The sequence below is a fragment of the Cynocephalus volans genome, chromosome 10, assembly GCF_027409185.1.
Source record: "Cynocephalus volans isolate mCynVol1 chromosome 10, mCynVol1.pri, whole genome shotgun sequence".
NCBI lineage: Eukaryota > Metazoa > Chordata > Mammalia > Dermoptera > Cynocephalidae > Cynocephalus > Cynocephalus volans.
This window is the reverse complement of record NC_084469.1, coordinates 132,505,888-132,523,535: the sequence shown is the minus strand read 5'-3', so window position 1 is coordinate 132,523,535 and position 17,648 is coordinate 132,505,888. Positions and strand designations below refer to the sequence as shown.

Genomic DNA, 17,648 nt, shown 5'->3' with positions numbered 1-17,648 from the left:
CGCAATGCTTTCTGGGAAGTGTAGTTCCACCAGCTCTGGAGGCGGGACTTGAGGAGGAAGTGGAATACACTTCCGTCCCAGAGCCTGACGACTTTGGTGTACACCGGAAGTCCGTGCGCTGCCGATGTGGTACCTACTGACTCTGGTTTCTGTGGCTCTCCCTTGTTTCTCTGGCTGGGTATTTGTGTCGCAGCATGGCGGTAAGGAGGGTGGGTAGGGCGGGGTCTGCATTGGCAAAGCGGTCCCCGGGCTGGGAGAGTAAAAACAGAGGAAGAACAGGAAGGGGTGCGGTGTGGGCCAGAGGGGGGCGCCATCCAGTGGCTGGACTGTACTAAAGCTGGCTGGGGGCGAGGAGTGTGGGGGGATGGCAGCGTGGGACCGTACCAGAGAGCTAGTGCCGGAGCGGGGTGGCCGTTAGTACCAGACAGTACTAGGACAGGCCAGAAATTTGAGGGAGCTGAAGGGGTGCTTGTCAGCCCAAATCTGGACTATGCAAGCAGAGGCTGGAGAGGGGCACCATTTTTAACTCCACTCAGGAGTACCCCTGGAGGGGTCGTTAGCCCAAAGCTGGACCTTACCAGGGGAGCCAGAGGAGGTATTAACCCAGGGTTAAGTTGTTCAGAGCGAGCAGGAAGCAATCATAGCTGGGGGTGCTGGAAATATGGTGTCAGCTTTTGACAGGATGGATTGAAAGAGGGTGTACATCCCAGGGACTGTGCTAGGTTTGAGCACCGCGGGGACATGGCTGAGGTGTAGATGGAACTCTGCAGCTAACCAGACTGATGGGGCGGGTGAGGAGGACTGTGGCTGAGAGGGGCTCTGACGGCATTTCATCATCTCTCTACAGCCCAAGGGCAAAGTGGGCACCAGAGGGAAGAAGCAGATATTTGAAGAGAACAGAGAGACCCTGAAGTTCTACTTGCGGATCATACTGGGGGCCAATGTAAGTGCCTGCCTCCTTGCTTCTTATCCCACAGTCCTCAGCCCTGTTTGGTGAGGAGTTGGGGTCTGTGACAGCCAAAGAAGAGAAATCCAATCAAAGAGAAATGACACCGACTAGCAGCCAAAAAAAAAAAAAGAGAGAGAGAGAGAAATAAGAAAGGATCCAGGCATAGAGAAATTGCTGACTAATAAAAGCAAAACACAAACAAAAAAATGAGAGCGTGAGTCCCAGTCAGATTTGAGAGCCCTTCCCGCCCCCAGTACAGAGGGGCTTCTTTCCTGTGCTGAGTTGGCTGTCAGAGAAGAGTCTGGGGGTTCAGGAAGCAGGGCCCTTCCCCAACCCTATAAGAACCTGGTTCCTCCTATAGCCTGGCCTGAATCTTGAATAGAGTTGAAGAAGGCCTATGGTTTTGGGGTAGCTTTTGACCTCAGCCTGTTCCTGTGTTGGCTTGCAGGCTATTTACTGCCTTGTGACCTTGGTCTTCTTCTACTCATCTGCCTCATTTTGGACCTGGGTAAGTGTCCTCATCCTGGGGAGTGGATAAGTGCATAGGGTTAGTGACTAGCCTTTGATACCCCCATTCTTACTCTGCAGATGGCCCTGGGCTTTAGTCTGGCAGTCTATGGGGCTAGCTATCACTCTATGAGCTCAATGGCACGGGCAGCCTTCTCTGAGGATGGGGCCTTGATGGATGGTGGCATGGACCTCAACATGGAGCAGGGCATGGCAGAGTGAGTGTCCCCCACCGCCAGCCCAGGTGAGCGGCCCCAGGGCTGGGGCCCAGATAGCTCAAGACCCACAGCTACCTGCAACTTAAAGAGGGTGGAAGGGAGCTGAACTGGGGCCCCTCCACAGTCTTTGGCAGCCTCCCTTCTATCCACAGGCATCTTAAGGATGTGATCTTACTGACAGCCATCGTGCAGGTGCTCAGCTGCTTCTCCCTCTACATTTGGTCCTTCTGGCTTCTGGTGCGTGGCTGGGGAACTCCCAAGAAGGGGCACTTAACTTTCCCCATCTTTCATTCTCTGTACCTGGCTTCAAGTTACCTTTTCTTTCTTAGGCTCCAGGCCGGGCCCTTTATCTCTTGTGGGTGAATGTGCTGGGCCCCTGGTTCACGGCAGACAGTGGCACCCCAGCACCAGAGCACAGTGAGAAACGGCAGCGCCGACAGGAGCGGCGGCAGATGAAACGGTTATAGCCATTGACATTGTGGCCACAGGCTGTTGGGCCCTGGATGGCTCTATCAGGATACATGGCCCCATGCCTGGAGTAATGAGGACCTAGTCCAGGGGCCAAAAGCAGTCTGAGGTATAGGATTATTGAATAAATGAGTAAGATATGGCTAACAGCTATGTGGGTGATTGTGAGGGATGAGGCAGAAAGAGCTAGTCTTGTGGCATTTCTCTCCTGCTACACACCTAGCCTTGTGAGAATCTGGAAAGAATAAAAAGTCTCTTGGATTAGCTAGGAAAACTTTATTTTGCTCCATGAGTCCAGGGAGCTCACACATATATGCGCGCGCGCACGCGCACGCACACGCACACGTACACGTACACACAAATCTAATACTGCTCAAGGCACTGGTCTCTGGGACCAGAATTCTGCTCTGGGCCCTCCTCGCTCTACTTATATAGTTTCTTGCACTGCACGCCAGGGTCCAGATAGGTTTCCTAGGGCAGCACCTTCACACCTCCAGGCCAGGACCCTTGCTCAGTCCCAGTGCCTGCACAAGGTCGTCTCCAAGCCCACTCTTCAGTGTCCGTCTCACTGCAGGGACAGAGCAGGGTTGGAGGGGGTTGATGGGGTTAAGGTGGGTAGTGGGCTTGAGGGGGGTACTCACAAGACTTGCGGTTGCCACGGGAACGCTTGCGTTCTCGAGCAGCTAAGGCACGAGGGCTGCTCTTGGTCACTGACTGCACCAGCAGGTCCATGATCTCATCTGATGTATCACTGGGTAAACTGGAGCCTGGGGGTTCTTCTGGAGGTGCAGAGGAGGGCCCCACTGTTGTAGGCAAGATTGGGGAGCTGCTCTGGACCATACCTGAGGGAAGCCAGATAGGAAGGTCAGACCAGGGTGGCCCTAGAACCCATTCCCCCCAGGGGCTATGGGTCCCACCTCTGCTGCGGCGGCTGTGTGTGGTATTGTCAGGCCTGCTGGTCAGCAGACTCTTCATACTGGCGTGACTGTCAGCATCACCCCGGCCTGGCCCACTGCCCACAGCCACTGGGACAGATGGGTTGCTGGGGGCTTCCCCAGTTACACCTGAGAACTTCTCTGTCTGGAGAGGAGAGAAGGGTGAGCTGGGAGTAGGGGAAACAAACCATGGGGGTGCCAGCTGAGACCTGGAAGGGCATCCACCTCAGTGATCATGCGTCCTCGGGTCTTGTTGCGCTCACGGTATGTGGCCCGCTTCTGCTGCTGCTGCAGCACCCGCTCCCGGCAAGTTCGATACTCGAGTGCAAACTCCCGCAGTGTGTGGCAGAACTGCATGATGCGTACTTCGCGGGCTGCCTGCACGCTGTAGCCCAGGTAGAGCAAGAAGGTGTGGAACCTAGGCAGGTTGGGGTCTGGGGTCAGGAGGGATGGTGAGTCCTGCTTGGTGTCTGAGGGATGATGGTGGTGGTAGTCCTGCCTCTCTCTGGCCCAGGCCCCTACCTGTTGCAGACACGGCGGTGCACTACCCTCAGCATGGAAACACGGCGGGCACACTGGGCCAAGAAGTGGGTGAGGCGGGCACGCAGGGCTGGGGCCAGCTCATGCTTGGCCAAGCTCCGCAGACTATCCTCAGCTGCCAAGCTCCGGCGCTCCAGCTGCCCCAGGTTTTCAGTCAGCTGCTCAAAGTCCACCTTGAAAAGCAAGGGGGTACACATGCTTCCCCCCTTCCACAGACAAGACACTGCCTGAGGCTGCCTTTGGGCCAGCTCAGACCTGGTCAGCAGACTCTGCCCTCCAAAAGCTCACAATCTAATGCAAGAGACAGACAAGTCATTTGATCCAACAGGGAACAGAGGTTTCTTGGGGGAAGTGGCAGCTAAATGGAGACCCAAAGATCGAGTAGGTGTGGCTGGGCCAATAGAGGAGACAGTGTTTCTGACAGAGAACAGAGCTCACGCCTGCAGCCTGAGCAAACCCTGGCACAGCAGCCCAAATAGGGAGAAGGGTGAGGAGCCGGCCCCAGGAAGCAGCACTCCCCCCTGCTTCAGCCAGTCTTAGATCTCTGGCTGGTGCTAACCTTGGCACAGCGGGTCAGGGCAGGGATTTCTGAGTAGAGGTCGGAGGAATCAGGCTGGGTCTGGAGTACCAGGGAGCAGAGATGGTGCAGCAGTGACTGCCGGCGCACTGTGTCCTTCACCTCTGATACCTTCTCCAGGTAGCTCAGTTCAAAGCCCCTGCTCTGAAAGGATCCCATCTGAGCCTGGGCCTGGCTGGCACCAGAGCCCTGACCCCAAGTTCCCAAGTGCTCTCATTCACCTGGGAGCCATTGAGGAAGTTGCCCACTGCTAGCAGAGTAGCCAGGATGCAGCGGAAGGTGGAATTCTGAACCAGCTGTTCCATGCCCACTTTCAGGTCAAATAGTGGCTCTGCAATTTCCTGGTGAGGGGGACCAGGAACTCTCAGACTACATGGTCATCAAGCTCACTTGTCCCCGCTGCCTGTCCCGCTCCATGACCCAGTTACCCGCTCCATGCTGTCATAGTCCAGCTTGAAGGCCCAGAGTTGTAGGCGGGCAGCCAGGCCCCCAATGGAAGCAAGAGTCATCAGAAAATTCTCAGCTGGTCCCAGGGGTATGTCAGGGTTGGCCAGCTGGGCTTCCTCAATCTTCTGCCGCTCCTCCTCTGTGGGCATCATGGTCAGTAGCTTCTGAGGATACAGCCGCCACCCCACATTGGCACCTTAGTGCTGGCCCAAGGCCTCAGGCATTGGTTTTGACCCCTCCCTAGGTCATCTGGGGGAGCCCCAATGTCTGGGGACTGCCCTGCAGAAATGCCAAGCACAAGCCCACCACCTAAGGGACTGACCAAAGGGGAGGGCCAGACCTTCCCCCTCCCTCCCACACCCGTAGCTGGGTATCCCCACCTCAATGCCATCCTTGCTGACAGCAAACTCATCAAAGTTGAGCAGGGCAGCCTTAATGACATGCACAGGTGGCAGTGTGGTTAGGCCAATGTTGATGGCATTGCTGCGCTTTGGATCCAGGACTGTTGTCATTGTCCGGCGTCCTTCACTACCTTTCTGTAAGGTTGGGGGAAGGGCAGTGTAAGATTGGGGAAAGGATTAGCTGGGGCAACAATTTAAGAGGGCACTCTAAGGCACTCCTCTAAATGGCCAAATGATCCCACAGCTGGGGATTTGGGATGTGTAAGGCATTGGAATGAGCTTAGATTCTAGTTAGGGCTCTGTTGATCCCTTGCGGAAAGACCTCAGACAAATCCCTGTCTTTCTTTGCCTCAGTTTCCTCATGTGGGAAATTTGCAACTACAGCAGCTTAGACCCTTGAGCTGATTCCTTCCCACCTCCACTGGGGTACCTTGCAGATCAGTGGGTTTACCTTGGAGGGTAGCACGTCCTTGGCACGGGACTCAAACAAGTGTTCCAGCTGGGCTGTGTCCACTGAGACAGGCTCCAGGGAGGCCCACAGGGTGGGGCAGGGCCCAAAACGGCTTCCAGGGCTTCCATGGCCCCCAACCAGCTTTAGTTCCCGCCAGAAGAGTTTTACTGTCTTCCTCTTGGTGGGGAGGGCTGGGGCATCAGGTGCTGAGGAGGGAAGAGGGGCAGCCAGGGGTGGAGGTGGTGGGAAAGGGCCTTTGATAGGTGGGAGAGGTGGGGGTGGGGGAGGTGGGAGGCCTCCAGAGAGCAGGGGCAGTGAGGGTGGTGGGGGTGGGACCCTTTTCCCGGCCTCCACAGATTCCATGTTCAGCACGTCCTGGTCTTCATCCTCCCCCAGATCTGAGAAGTCCAGATCTCCAATGCAGAGTTTGGGTGCATGGGCAGGGAGCTGCCGGATGGGCTCAGCCTTGGGGCTTGGTGGCTCTACTGGCTCCTTGGGTTCTGACGCAAGGCTTTGCTGGGCCCGGAGCAGGACTCGGGGGGCAGGGCTCTGGGGTGTTCTGGGTGCAGGGGCTGGCTCTTGGGAGTCCCATGGTTCCCGGGTATCTAGAAAAAGGGAAGCAGCTGTCAGCATCATGCCCTCATTGGGGCAACTGAGCAAAAGCAGTGAATTCTGCCTGCCCACCCACTCACCTGGGTGTCCATTGGCCTCATTGGGCATGGCCCCAGCCAGCGTTTCTGCCCGGCCCTGGGCCAGCACCACCTGCTTCTCTGTTTCTGCTGCTGCCACATTCTCCAGGAACCGGGCTCTGAGGGGAGGTACTTGTCAGTGACAGTGTCTGACACAACCCCAGCCCAGGGTGGTGCACATGCCTTGCTGAGCCCCTGGACACTGCCCCCAGTTGCAGGCATACACAGAACACAGGGAACAGTCCATGCACTGAGCAGACTCAGGACCTGCCCTGCAAGGCCAGCCCTGGTCAGTTCTCCACATCTGGGGAGGCTTACTACCAACCAAGCATTCCCAGGTCAAAACACAGAGAGAAGTTCCACTTAATACCCAGCTTGCAAGTTCACTGCTGTTTATGCTCACTGTCCTGATTCTACACAAGGACCCTTACAGCAGGGGAAGGGAATAGCTGTCCCAACAAGCTGTTCCTCCCTTTGCATGTCTCGCAGCTTCTGAGAGCTGCAGACTATACCTAGAAAAGGGCCCCGTAAATGGCAGGCACTCAGTTTATGTTGAAATAATAAATGTGGTCCAGTGTCTCATTTCTGGCCCTTCCAGCCTCTGCTGGCCCTCAGTCCCTGCCCTTCCCTGAGCCTTAGGTTTCTCTTCCACCCCTACACCACACAACACGCTAGGTCCCCTCCCTGCCCTATTGCTGAGCTAAGAACATGAGAGAACGGGCCCCAGGTTGGGCATCCACATCCCCATTTCTGACCTAAGCTATTAAGGTGTCACTATTGAAGCAGAAGGGCAAGTATGACCCCAGTGAACTGCTTCCCAGTGCTTAGTTCTTGGGTTACTTAGGAGACACAAATCTGGGACAGGAGTGGCCTGGGAGTCCCCCAGCTCTGGCTGCATCAGGCACATGGAACCCCTGCTGGGGAAGCAATGCTGAAGCCCTGAGCACATGACAGGCCTGGCAGGCTGTGCTCTGTACTTACTCCAGCCTGGCCTGCCCAGTAGGGGACTGGGGAACAGTTGGGCTCTCAGGGGCCCTGGGTGGGGGGATGAGAGGAAGAGATGGTAACTGTGGTGCCGGCTCCACCACAAGGCCCACTTGCTCTCACCCACACAGAGCTGGGCAGTGATACTGCGGGTCCCTTCCCAGTCACAGTAGGAAGAGGAGGGGGTGGGGGAGACATGATACAAGGAAACTGGAAGTGGGGGGGGGAGACTGACATGAAGCAGGACAGGATGTAGTAAGAGACAAAGACAGAGCAGAATAAGAAAGTGACAGAGAAACAGAAAGACACGGGGTAGGGAGACAGATAACAAGAGGCAAAGACGGGGAATGTCAGAAGGAGAAAAAGGAAGCCACAGGAGGAGGTGGTCCGGTCAGAGCCAAACCCCTCCTCCCTCAGCAGTCACTTACCAAACGGGAGCAGTTTGGTGAAGTCTGGAAAGAGAGAGAGAGAAAGCACGCGTTTGGGCAGAGGAGACCGAGGGCCCGTGGAGGGGCGCAAAGCGAAGGGATAGTTGAAGAGAGGACTCCAGGGGTGGCTTCTATCTCCGCTACTTACTTGTAGATGCTTCTCTCGCAGGAGCTGTCGGCTGAGGGTACCACAGAGATGGCAGGAAAGAGGTTCACGGAGGCGAGGAGGTTAGAGGCAGATCCCACGGGGCTGGAGGCGGGGCCGGTCAGCAAGGCAGGGCCCGTGGAAGACGAGGTGGGGCCTATCGGTGAGGCGGGGCCTGTGGGGCTGGAGGCGGGGCCGGTCAGCGAGGCAGGACCCGAGGAGGAGGAGGAGGAGGAGGGGCCTCACGGTGGGGCCGGGCTTGTCAGCAGACAGGGTCACGTCCCCCAGATCTGCATGTACCGCTTCTGCCACGGCATGCTTACCCAGGTTCCGGGGCGCGCGCTGGACAGCCCCCGCCTTCCAGAGATCGGCGGCTCCTCTTTCCCTCCTCGGAAGATGGTTTTCGTCGCTCGCGCCGCCCACCTGCGGCGGCGGCTTCCTCGATGTCGCCATCCTCCAACTTCAGGGCGCTCTAGTGGAGGTGGGCCAGGACATGAGCCAGCAGTTGAGTCCCACGTAGGTGGGGCGGTGTGCCGAGAAACTGCACCTCTCCCTCCAGTCTTCCCACTCCCAGTCGGAGCCTGGCCTCCCCGCCCACCTCGTAGAGCACAAGCTGGGTGCGCAGGTCGACGTCAGTGCCCGCGGCGCCCAAGTGGCGCTGGACCAGTGCCTCCATGCCCTGCTGCTCCAGTGCATCGGTCACGTCGTAGAAGGAATCCTGGTCTGGGAGCGCCGCCAGCGTCTGGAGGGTGGGGATAGGAAGGCTGGTGGGGACCAGAGGTCAAGAGCCCGAGGGGCCCAGAGTTGGCGCCTGGTCCCTGCCCACACCTTGTTGATGAGGGTAACGGTGTACACCAACAGCTCAGGGTCAGCGCCATTCTTCTCCTCCAGGATGGACACCAGATTGGCCCAAGGAAGAGCGCCTGCTACACAGAAAGGGGAGCAGTCATGCGGGGACAGGTAGAAGAGAGAGCTTTGAGTAGTGGGGAGGGAGGGACAGTCTCTGACCAGTTGCGCTGGCCACAGAGTTGACTGCGTGGATGAACAGTGGTGCATTGTTCTCAGAGTATTCCACAAACACCAGCAGCAGCTTCAGGGCTGTCTTCACCACCAAGCGGGACTGTGGGGAGAGGTCACCACATATGAGTGTGGCTCGGAGTAGACCTGTTCCTGCTGGGGAGGGGGACGGATGGGTTCCTGGGGCTGGACCCAGAGAGGAGAGTCTAGGCAGAAAGACCTTGGCTCCAGGCCCAGACACTGATGTGCCTTCTAAAATTAGAGAGGCCTCAGACTCACTCCATTCCAGCCCACATTGCAGAAGAGGAAACTAAGGCCTAGAGAGAAGCAATGGGAAAAGGGTGCATGGCTGGGCAGAGGGCCACTTACCAGGCTGGCACATAGTGTGTATAGCCACTGAACAGTCTCACTGTGGGCCACTATCCCCAGCATTCCGTCCACAAATAGCATCAGCTGGCCCAGTGCTGAGGACACAGGGAGGGGAAAAGGTCATCAAGGGTCACTGGGGCAGAGGTCATGGGGAAGGGGTGGGACTGACCTCGAAGGATGTAGCTCTGGTAGTTGTGGTCAGCAGCGGCACCCACACGGATCAGGCAACTCAGCCCCTCTGAGTGCACGAATTCAGGCACCAGGTCCTTGTCCTCCTGGGGGCATCATGGGGGAGTTTAGGGAGGTTTGGGCTGGAACCCACCCCCAGCCTACCTCTGGGCCTCACCTGGAAGATCTGCTTCAGTGAGAAGAGGGAACGGCGGAGCTCAGGGCCACTGGAACCATACAACTTTTCTGCAAGGGGTAGGTGGGCATGAAACCCTCAAGGGAACACAGACACATTGTCTTTCTCTACTAGGACACAACCACAATCCCCCATCAAAGAATATTCTAGTACTCTTGGCCCCCCCCCCGAATCTCTTCCTCCACTCCTTTACTCTGGGCATCCGCCACTGCAGTCTAGGTGTGGTATCAGCCTGACCCTGGAAGGAGAGGTCAGGGAAGGGAGGGGGAAGGGTTACATCCAGTCTCTGATCTTCCCTGTCCACTCTCCAGCACAGGCTTGAAAGAAACTGAGCCAACTGGATTGGGGTGGGTGGGTAGGGACTGCTGGACACTGATGCCTTCACACACTCACCCAAGATAGCATTGACCCTCACGGAGAGTTGGGTCCGCAGGATCAGAGTAGGCTTCCGCCCTTTGCTGGAATCAAGCAGCCTAGTCAGCAGCTCCCAGCCTATTCCTCAGAGTCCCTCCCCCCAAGCCTAGGCAGCCAAAGACTTCACATGCCAACCCTGGCTCAGCCCCTTCCCAGCTGCTCCTCCTAGGGCCCAAGTGTTGGCCAGCCAGGAGGGTTTGTGCAAACACAGGTATCAGGTATGTAGGAGAGCTCTCCCCCCCACCAACTCTCATCCCGGGCAGCAGGTAACACTGGCCAAGCTTTGGGATTCTCCTGGCACAGTTCCCTGGGGCAGCAGGAGGTGACCCACAGCCTAGGCTAGAGATCAAGTGCCACAGCTGCTGACACCTGAGTCAGCTCCTTGTGGGGGGCAAGGATGGAGGCCAGCCTTGCCTCTATGACCCCTTCAGCTCTGACCTGATCTCTTCGTAAAAGCCTTCCAGCATCTCCCGCTGCTCTTCCAGGGACAGCTCGGGGTCCAGATAGTATCCAGAGGGAGACACTTGCAGGGCACAGTCCTCTAGCTGGGAGCAAAGGCAACAGCATTCAGGCTGGGTAAGAGGGGGCAGGGGTGTGTATGAAGACCCTTGACCTCCCACCTTCCACTTGGGGTGTGGCAGAGAGGCACAGAAGGGTCTGCACTGCAGATATGAAATCCTTCAGCAGTTGTTTCTTAAGTGCCTCTTACGTGCAAAGCCCATCTGTTTCAGGCGCCAGGCTTTCTTGCCATTTGTACATGCCATCTCCTCTCCTGACTAACACCTACCTATTCTTTAGGTTTCAGATTAGATACCACATTTTGGAACGCCTTCCTGAACCCCTCTAGCCAGTGCTGTGCAACCCACTCCACCCATGTGTGCTCCCCTCTGAGACCTTCCACACATTGTTGTAATATCCCAGACACTGGTTTCCTTCCCCACTGACTGTGTTCTATGGGTTCAGGCACCCTGTCTGTCTTGCTCCCTGCTATATCTGCAGACCCTAGCACAGGACCTGACACACAGTAAATTCTCACTAGATGCTTGTTGAGCTAATGAACACAGATGAGGAAGAGGAATAGGGAAAAGGTGGGACGAAGTACCTGCCTTCAAGGAAGCTCCCAGCCCTATGAGGTGATAAGCAGCAGCCACAAAGCACTGAAGCCCAGAGAGAAAGTGTTAAGAGCGCTAGGAGGTATAACCCCAGCTGAGACAGCAGAGAGTGCATGTGTCTCCAAGAGTAGCGAGATGCAGGGGCTGATCCATAGACTTCCCAGTCCCTCCAGGCCTTAGGGTCTTTGCCCTCCTCCCAAGTGGGCTAGAGTTGCAATGGTCCTAGCTGGACCTCAGAGGCCCCCAAGGGGTCTATTAGAAACCAGATTTCAAGGTCTGACAGTCTACTGTAGGACCCTGAAACCTGCATTTGTAACAAGAAGGCACGTGCTCCACCAATGTGTCCACTTCCCATGTTTTCCTCCCCGCTGAGCCTGGCTCTCCTGCCCCACCACAGGCATGGCACTTGGCCCCTTAAGAAATGCCTGTAGAGAGGCCTGAGTGAGGTGACTGACTCATAGAGTCTGAGGGCAGCACTCTGCCTCTCCCTGACACCTCCCCCATAGCACAGTGCCAGTATGCAGGGCTCAGCAAAGTCCCCTTGACTTGAGTGGTTCTGGCCCTTGAGGTGCCATGGCCCAGTGAGAGCCCACCTCTGAAGAGGTAGAGGGTCTTCAGTCTCCATCTTACTGGGCAAGTCAGCCCCAACATTTGTCCTGCTGTTTGGTCAGCCCTGCCCTGCTCTGGACCCAGCCCAAGGGCTTCCAGCTGCTGTCAGTCCCCTGGGGAGAAAAGTTCCTGCCCTTGCCCTGTCTCTGTTTAGCACCCCACTCATACCTCAGAGCCTGATCTGGCTCCTTCCTGGTAGTTCAGCCTGTGGGGCCCTTGGGTGACTCCCCCTCACCCCTCACTGCCTGGGACATGGGACATAGGACAAACACTTCAGCCTTTCTCTGTCTCACTTCCTGCCTGGCAGCTTGCCCTTTCCTGGGTGCCTTGGGCGGGACTGGCCTCTCTCCCCTCCCTGGGAGCAGAGTCACCTTCTCCAAGGCCTTCTGGGAACAGGCCTTAAAGCGGGTGGTGGCATGACCCCAGGGCTGGCGTATCTCCTCCAGGGCCAGCTCAGCTGAGGGCAGCCCCACATTCTCCTGATCTCTCTTCCCACATGATGACTCAGCAACCTACCCATCCCACCCCCATCCGGGCATAGCCGATTCTCCCCCCACCTCGGATTTGAGGATTCTGGGACCTTAGAGCAACATACGTCCCTCAGAGCCACAACCCCTCTCAAGGATCACCCAAAATCACACACGTACAGAACAGCTCATTCATTTGAACATTCATGAACCAGGCTGGTTTTAGATGCAGAGGACATAGCTGGAACCAGACACTGTCTCTGCCTGCCCAGTGGGGGAGATAGACAGGCTTGATTCAGAAAAAGCTCACAAATAAATGTCAAATCACAACTTCCATGGGTGCTAAGAAAGGGGAGGGGTAGAGTGCTGTAAAGGTAAACACTGGAGAGGTAATCATATTAACCTGGTAACTGCTTACACACCCAGGTATATGGTTGGGTATGTGCTCACTGGCCATGCACAGGCCAAAGTAGCACATCCACAGAAAGGCAAGGCCCACCATGCTGTCATCCCCTCTTGCATGCACAATGGCATGCTCTAATCCCAAGTAAGCAGAGAATGGCCCTCTCTCGCCAGGTCACTTGGGATGCCTGCATCCGTTTGGGGCAGGGTCCTGAAGGCTAAGTGGTCCACCTCCCCTAGCCTCCTCAGCTGGGCAGATTTGACCCTTTCTCTAAGTGGTAGTGGCAGTGGCCTCTCTAGCCACTTTGCCTGTCCAATCCTGCCAGGGCTCCATTTCTGAGGAGGAAGTTCTGGGTAACAGCTAGCCCAATGCCTCCAGAACAGTGTCCCCCCTACCCCCAGTTTCTGTCCTAGGTGGAGGTGGGAGTGGGTGGGCTAGGGTCAGGCAAACAGCAAAGAGGACAGACTTCCTGCCAACAGGATGGTGCTTGTTCCTCACACCCCTGGTCATTTCCTGGGGTCACCATTCTGCGAGCCAAACCTCTGGGCCTTGTTTCTCACACCCTGGGGCTGGGCCAGGCCTGAGTAAGCCCAAACCCTGGTCCCTGCTCATAGTGCTTAGGGCCAGCACATGCTCTGGGCCCACATCCTTGACTCCCCCCTGGCACTTGTCTTCCTCACTTCTCTGGTCTCTGTCTTGGGGTGGAGTCCCTCCCCAATTCTTCCCAGGCTCAGCCCCTCACTTCGGTCTCCAGCCCATTTTTCTCTTGACTCTCCAGGCTCAGGCTTTAGTGGCAGGCCCAAACCAACCGGTTGTATTTGGTTTTATATGCAGGGTCAAGCTTAGGGACCATGGTGTCTACTCCCCAATATTTTTTATAACTGTAATCAGGTGAGAATGAACATGCCAGGGGCAGGGCACAAGGAAGATGGAGAAGAGGGCAGACTTAAATGCTGAAGGACTCTTGTTTTAGGAAATAATTGGTTAACTGCCTCTTTTGAATTCTTTCCTATAAAGACAGGACCCTGTGCTCTGAAGACCCTCCTTTCCTGTTATCACGGGTCTCCAACTACACTGTGACTTCCTGGATGAGATGACATGAATGGGCCTTGAGGAGGAAAATCCACATTTGTTATGCCTCCTCTGTGCCAGACACTGGGCTACCTATTTCATTTTATTCTCCCATTAATCCTTTTACAGGTGAGGAAACTGAGGCTCAGAAATTCAGTGAATTGCCCCAGACCCTACAGCCAGTAATGGAATCAGAGCTAACTGACCAAGATCTTGGGTAGGTGGGTCTTGGAATCCTGGAGGGGAATTGGAGAGAGTGCAGGGGCCTGCAGGATTGCCAAAGGCTGGAGACCATCCCTCAGCTTTCTGGACTCTGCAAATACCCCAAACTAGTCCTCCCAGTTGCAGCAAGAGAACATGAATGAACGAACGAACACACACACACACACACACACACACACACACACACACACACACACACACACACACACACACACACACACACACACACACACACACACACACACACACACACACACACACACACACACACACACACACACACACACACACACACACACACACACACACACACCTTACATGTTGAGGCAACAGTGCCTACCTCTGCCAGGACCTAGGTCTTAGGGTTCCTCACCAGGCTGCAGCCCAGCCACTCTAGCCCAGAATGACCAACAGATTTGACATGCCAGCCCCAGGGAAGGCTGGGAGGAGGCCATGACTCATGCCCATACCCCAATCTTCTATAGTCTCCCAAAGAGACTTCTGTAGCAAGGGACTAAGGAGATCAGTTCATCAGCAGAGTACCCCACCATCCTTTTAAGAATCCTTGGGAAGCCTCCAGCTGGTCTCTATCCAAGCAGGTCAGGTTTACACTTAAGCTCCCTTGCCACAAGGGCTCCTGAGGGGTAAACAGAGGCTGGAGTGGTTTGGGATAGGGTAAGGAAACATTCCAAGACAATGCTGCCCTGTTCTACTCTGATCGTTAGCCACTTTTGGGGAAACAAAGTTGCTGGTAATGACCAGATTTCTAGGGTTATCCCTGCTTGCCAGGAGGAGGGGGCTGCTTTGATCTTTGCAGCAGGGTCAGAGAAGCACCCTAGGTCCCTCTTCCCAGAGCCTAGAGAAAAATCAGTGCTATCCCAGATGTGGCAGGGCATTTGGGTCTCAGGGAGCATCTCCTGAGGCATTTCCCAGAAGGGAGGGTGGGATTGGGTAGCTCTGGATCAGGAGAGGAGATGCAGGGCCAGAGGGCCACATTTTCCTGTAGGGCAGGGGCAGGTCTCTGGGCTGGTAGACCCTCTTTCCTGGATGAGAGAAAGACACTCCTGAGTTTTCCCAGGGACACTGGGCCTGGCCCAAGGCAGCTAGGCTCCCTCCCACCACCCAACCAGGGCCAGGAGATGAGTCAGAGGCTGTGGCCAAGAGCTTCCTCCTATACTTGAAGGAAATGAGCAAGGCTTTCTCAGATCTTCAAGTTACGAATCGTTTAAAAAGGAAGTACCCAGGGGAACTCTAGGGGCTAGTTCCAATCCAATGGGGTGTGGGGGTGGAGCCCCCAGAGGGGGAGGGGACAAGGTCTGCAGGGATGATGGGGCCCAGTGCCCAGAGTGGAAGGGCAGAGGTCACTGGGCTGTGTCCTGTCCCCTGCTAGACAACTGTATATATGATGAAGCAGTGAACAAAAAACTCCTCCCTCTTGTTTCTGCCCAGTAGCTTGGGACACGGATGCCTGGGTTTCTGGGCCACCTTTTACCTCTAGAGGGTTAGCAAGGCAAGCCTGAGTCATGTCTATGCCTTTGGAGCACCCACTTATAGGACTAGGGGAGGAACCAGCTGTTGACATTTCCTGCAAAGAGGGGCCCTGCTCCCCCTCCTTTAGCACTGATGTCTCTGCCCCTGCCCTATTCTCAGCCCCTCTTCCTCCAGCCTTCTATTCTGGGGCTGTGGTCACAGTTTATATTTGGGACGAGCACATCACAGTGCATCTGACCATTCCTGGCAGAGCTGCTAGCCCCAGGGAGTCCTGGCTCCAGGCACTGTGGTAACCTAGTGTGCCCACCCCCATATCCTCCCTGTGGGGGAGGGAAGGTAGTCCTCAGGTACTCCAGGTGGGAGAACATGAAAGGGGGGAGATCAGGAAGAACTGAATTGGGGGCAGGGAGGTAGTGTCCTCAGATAGGGAACAGAGGACCTGGTGGAGTGGGGAAGGGAGATAGGTCCCTAACTTAGGGAGAGAACAGGTGGTTCTAAGCCTCTTTCCTGCAACTGACCTTCCAGGCCTACCCCCAGTGGTGAAGAGAGTGTCAGGGCTAGGTCCAGTCCTAAAGTGGGGGATGGGAGGAATACTATCTTCTCTCCAGTGCTGCAGCCTTATTTCAGACCAAGAGCTCCAGGAGCCTGGAGGCAGGAACCACGGGCTCAGTCTAGCACTCTTTCTTCCCAGCACCCATCCTGTATAGGAGCTGGCCTCCGGCTGGACGCACTTCTTCCAGGCCCACCTCAATTTGCCCCTTTGAATAGAGCAGGACAGGAGGGGGCTGCATCAAAACTCTGGAGGTGGGAACTGTGCTGCAGCCTTCCAGCCATGGCCTTCAAGCCGGGTCTCTGCTTCTCCTCAGGCCAAGTCCCTCCACCCCTCCCGCCAGCGCTGTTAGGCGGGGCTGGCAGCAGCCCGAGGAATGCAGGCTGGGGGCCCAGCGCCTGGGGGCACATTCCAGGGGAGACCCTAGGCCAGAGGGCAAGTTTACGCAACTCAGCGCCCAGCTCACGCTGGGAGCAGGGGAGAGCACCCCCGCCGACTCTCTCCTCTTCCCCACCACTCGAAGCGGACGGCGGGGCGGGAAACCCTAGGGGGTGGTAGTGCGCCTCCCAGAGTCCTGGCCCGGAAACAGCGCGCCGGAAAGGGCTGCCTGCGGGGGGCTGAGGGCGGCAATCAGGAGGGGAAGGGAGGTAGGGCCGGCCATCTGGAAAAGGGCCTCTCTCCGCACTGTGCACAAATCGGCTCTGGGACTCCTGCAAACTAGGGCAGGCCAACAGTTTAAAATTAGGCCGGCCCGCCCCCTCCCTTCCAGGCGCGGGCCGACCTGCAGCGTGTGTACGGGGTGGTGGGGGCGGTGACTCAAAGGGCTTTTCCACCCGTGCAGCCTCCTGCGTTCGGCATATTCTGGGCCGGGCCGCTTACCGGGGACTCACCCCACCCTGGGAAGTCTCTTCTCGGACTGCATGCCCAGGGGTGAGACTATCACACAGGACCAAATCCAAACTCCAGACACCGCGCGAAGTCTTAGCTACCTCTGTGGCCCGCTCGGGTCCGCCCCTCCTCGTAGTCCCGCCCTCACCTCACCTGAAGCAGGTGGAAGCTAGTCCCTCCCCAGCTCCGCCTCCTGGGTCCGCTACAGACCGAACAGCTATCGTCACTCGGCCCAGGGCAGCCACCCTGGCAGACGGGCAGTGAGTGGACCTCGAGCACCTCCCCAGGTGGGCCTCACTTCGAGGGGCAGCCAGGGTGGCAGACCATAAGCTCCCACCTCCCCTCTTCAGTTTCCACTCAACTTGAGAGGGCGCCCCCGCAGGCGGGGCAGTGTGGACCCTGGGAGTCCGGCCCAGGACTCTCCCCGAGGAGCGCAAGCACTCCAGCCTCTCCCCAAGGGCACTTCCCACAGGCTTCCATGGCGCCGACCCCAAACCCCCGATCGCCCCCGACCTTTCACTAGCCTCCCTCACCTTGAGCGGTGCCCCCACTAGGCGGTGCAGCGCGGGTATCTGCGCGCCCAGGGGCAGCGCCCCGTCGAGGCTGCAGGTGGGGGGCCGGCGCGGCTCCGGGAAGTTGGCACATGCGAAGGGGTCGGTGTCTTCCAGGTACTGCACCCTCACCGTCACCACTGATACTGGCTCCTCGTCCCCCTGGTCTTCCCCGCCCGCCATGGCTCTGCCACCGGCCCGCGCCGCGCGCCTCCAGGTCGCTGCCCGGCCGCGGATTCTACTCAAACTAACTCTGCTGTTTGGGCCGGACCGGACGCCGCTGGAGGGGCGGAGCCAGACGGAGGCGGGGCCGAGGAAAGGGGTGGAGCTAAGACTAGTCCCCTACAACGCGCGGGCGGGTAACCACTGCCGGAGACAGGG

At 57.0% G+C, this 17,648-nt stretch overlaps 2 protein-coding genes across 4 annotated transcripts; one reads left to right on the top strand and one right to left on the bottom strand.

Annotated features, from left to right (window-relative positions):
• The first annotated feature begins 94 nt into the window (after nucleotides 1-94).
• TMEM208 (transmembrane protein 208) lies at nucleotides 95-2,399 on the top strand. The gene is made up of 6 exons (XM_063110291.1): nucleotides 95-200; nucleotides 848-943; nucleotides 1,398-1,457; nucleotides 1,538-1,674; nucleotides 1,827-1,911; nucleotides 2,004-2,399. The coding sequence occupies exons 1-6, from the start codon at nucleotides 195-197 to the stop codon at nucleotides 2,139-2,141; spliced, it is 522 nt and encodes a 173-aa protein (XP_062966361.1). The 5' UTR covers nucleotides 95-194; the 3' UTR covers nucleotides 2,142-2,399.
• A 4-nt stretch (nucleotides 2,400-2,403) lies between these two features.
• FHOD1 (formin homology 2 domain containing 1) lies at nucleotides 2,404-17,529 on the bottom strand. 3 transcript variants are annotated; one of them, XM_063110288.1, is made up of 24 exons: nucleotides 17,250-17,529; nucleotides 10,342-10,448; nucleotides 9,883-9,947; nucleotides 9,472-9,539; nucleotides 9,295-9,400; nucleotides 9,126-9,220; nucleotides 8,748-8,859; nucleotides 8,568-8,665; nucleotides 8,338-8,481; nucleotides 8,063-8,211; nucleotides 7,743-7,922; nucleotides 7,595-7,618; nucleotides 7,164-7,217; nucleotides 6,186-6,301; nucleotides 5,494-6,098; nucleotides 5,022-5,177; nucleotides 4,623-4,805; nucleotides 4,416-4,535; nucleotides 4,177-4,338; nucleotides 3,600-3,790; nucleotides 3,303-3,495; nucleotides 3,060-3,222; nucleotides 2,784-2,984; nucleotides 2,404-2,710 (listed from the first exon to the last, which is right to left on the bottom strand). In XM_063110288.1, exons 1-24 carry the CDS (start codon nucleotides 17,448-17,450, stop codon nucleotides 2,628-2,630), a joined length of 3,576 nt encoding a protein of 1,191 aa, XP_062966358.1. In that variant the 5' UTR covers nucleotides 17,451-17,529; the 3' UTR covers nucleotides 2,404-2,627. The 3 variants fall into 3 exon arrangements, with proteins under 3 accessions (XP_062966358.1, XP_062966360.1, XP_062966359.1); XM_063110290.1 differs by having other exon boundaries at nucleotides 3,303-3,462; XM_063110289.1 differs by having other exon boundaries at nucleotides 8,568-8,662.
• Between the last annotated feature and the right edge of the window lie 119 nt (nucleotides 17,530-17,648).

Bases quoted from the DNA above. Each gene is read 5' to 3' on its own strand.
- TMEM208 (XM_063110291.1), top strand. The intron at 1,458-1,537 runs GTAAGTGTCCTC...CTTACTCTGCAG, and splicing joins CTGCCTCATTTTGGACCTGG to ATGGCCCTGGGCTTTAGTCT. The intron at 1,912-2,003 runs GTGCGTGGCTGG...TTTCTTTCTTAG, and splicing joins TTTGGTCCTTCTGGCTTCTG to GCTCCAGGCCGGGCCCTTTA.
- FHOD1 (XM_063110288.1), bottom strand. From the start codon at position 17,450: ATGGCGGGCGGGGAAGACCAGGGGGACGAGGAGCCAGTATCAGTGGTG. The intron at 9,948-10,341 runs GTCAGAGCTGAA...GCTTGATTCCAG, and splicing joins GGCTTTTACGAAGAGATCAG to CAAAGGGCGGAAGCCTACTC. The intron at 7,218-7,594 runs GTAAGTGACTGC...CCCCCCACCCAG, and splicing joins CACCAAACTGCTCCCGTTTG to GGCCCCTGAGAGCCCAACTG.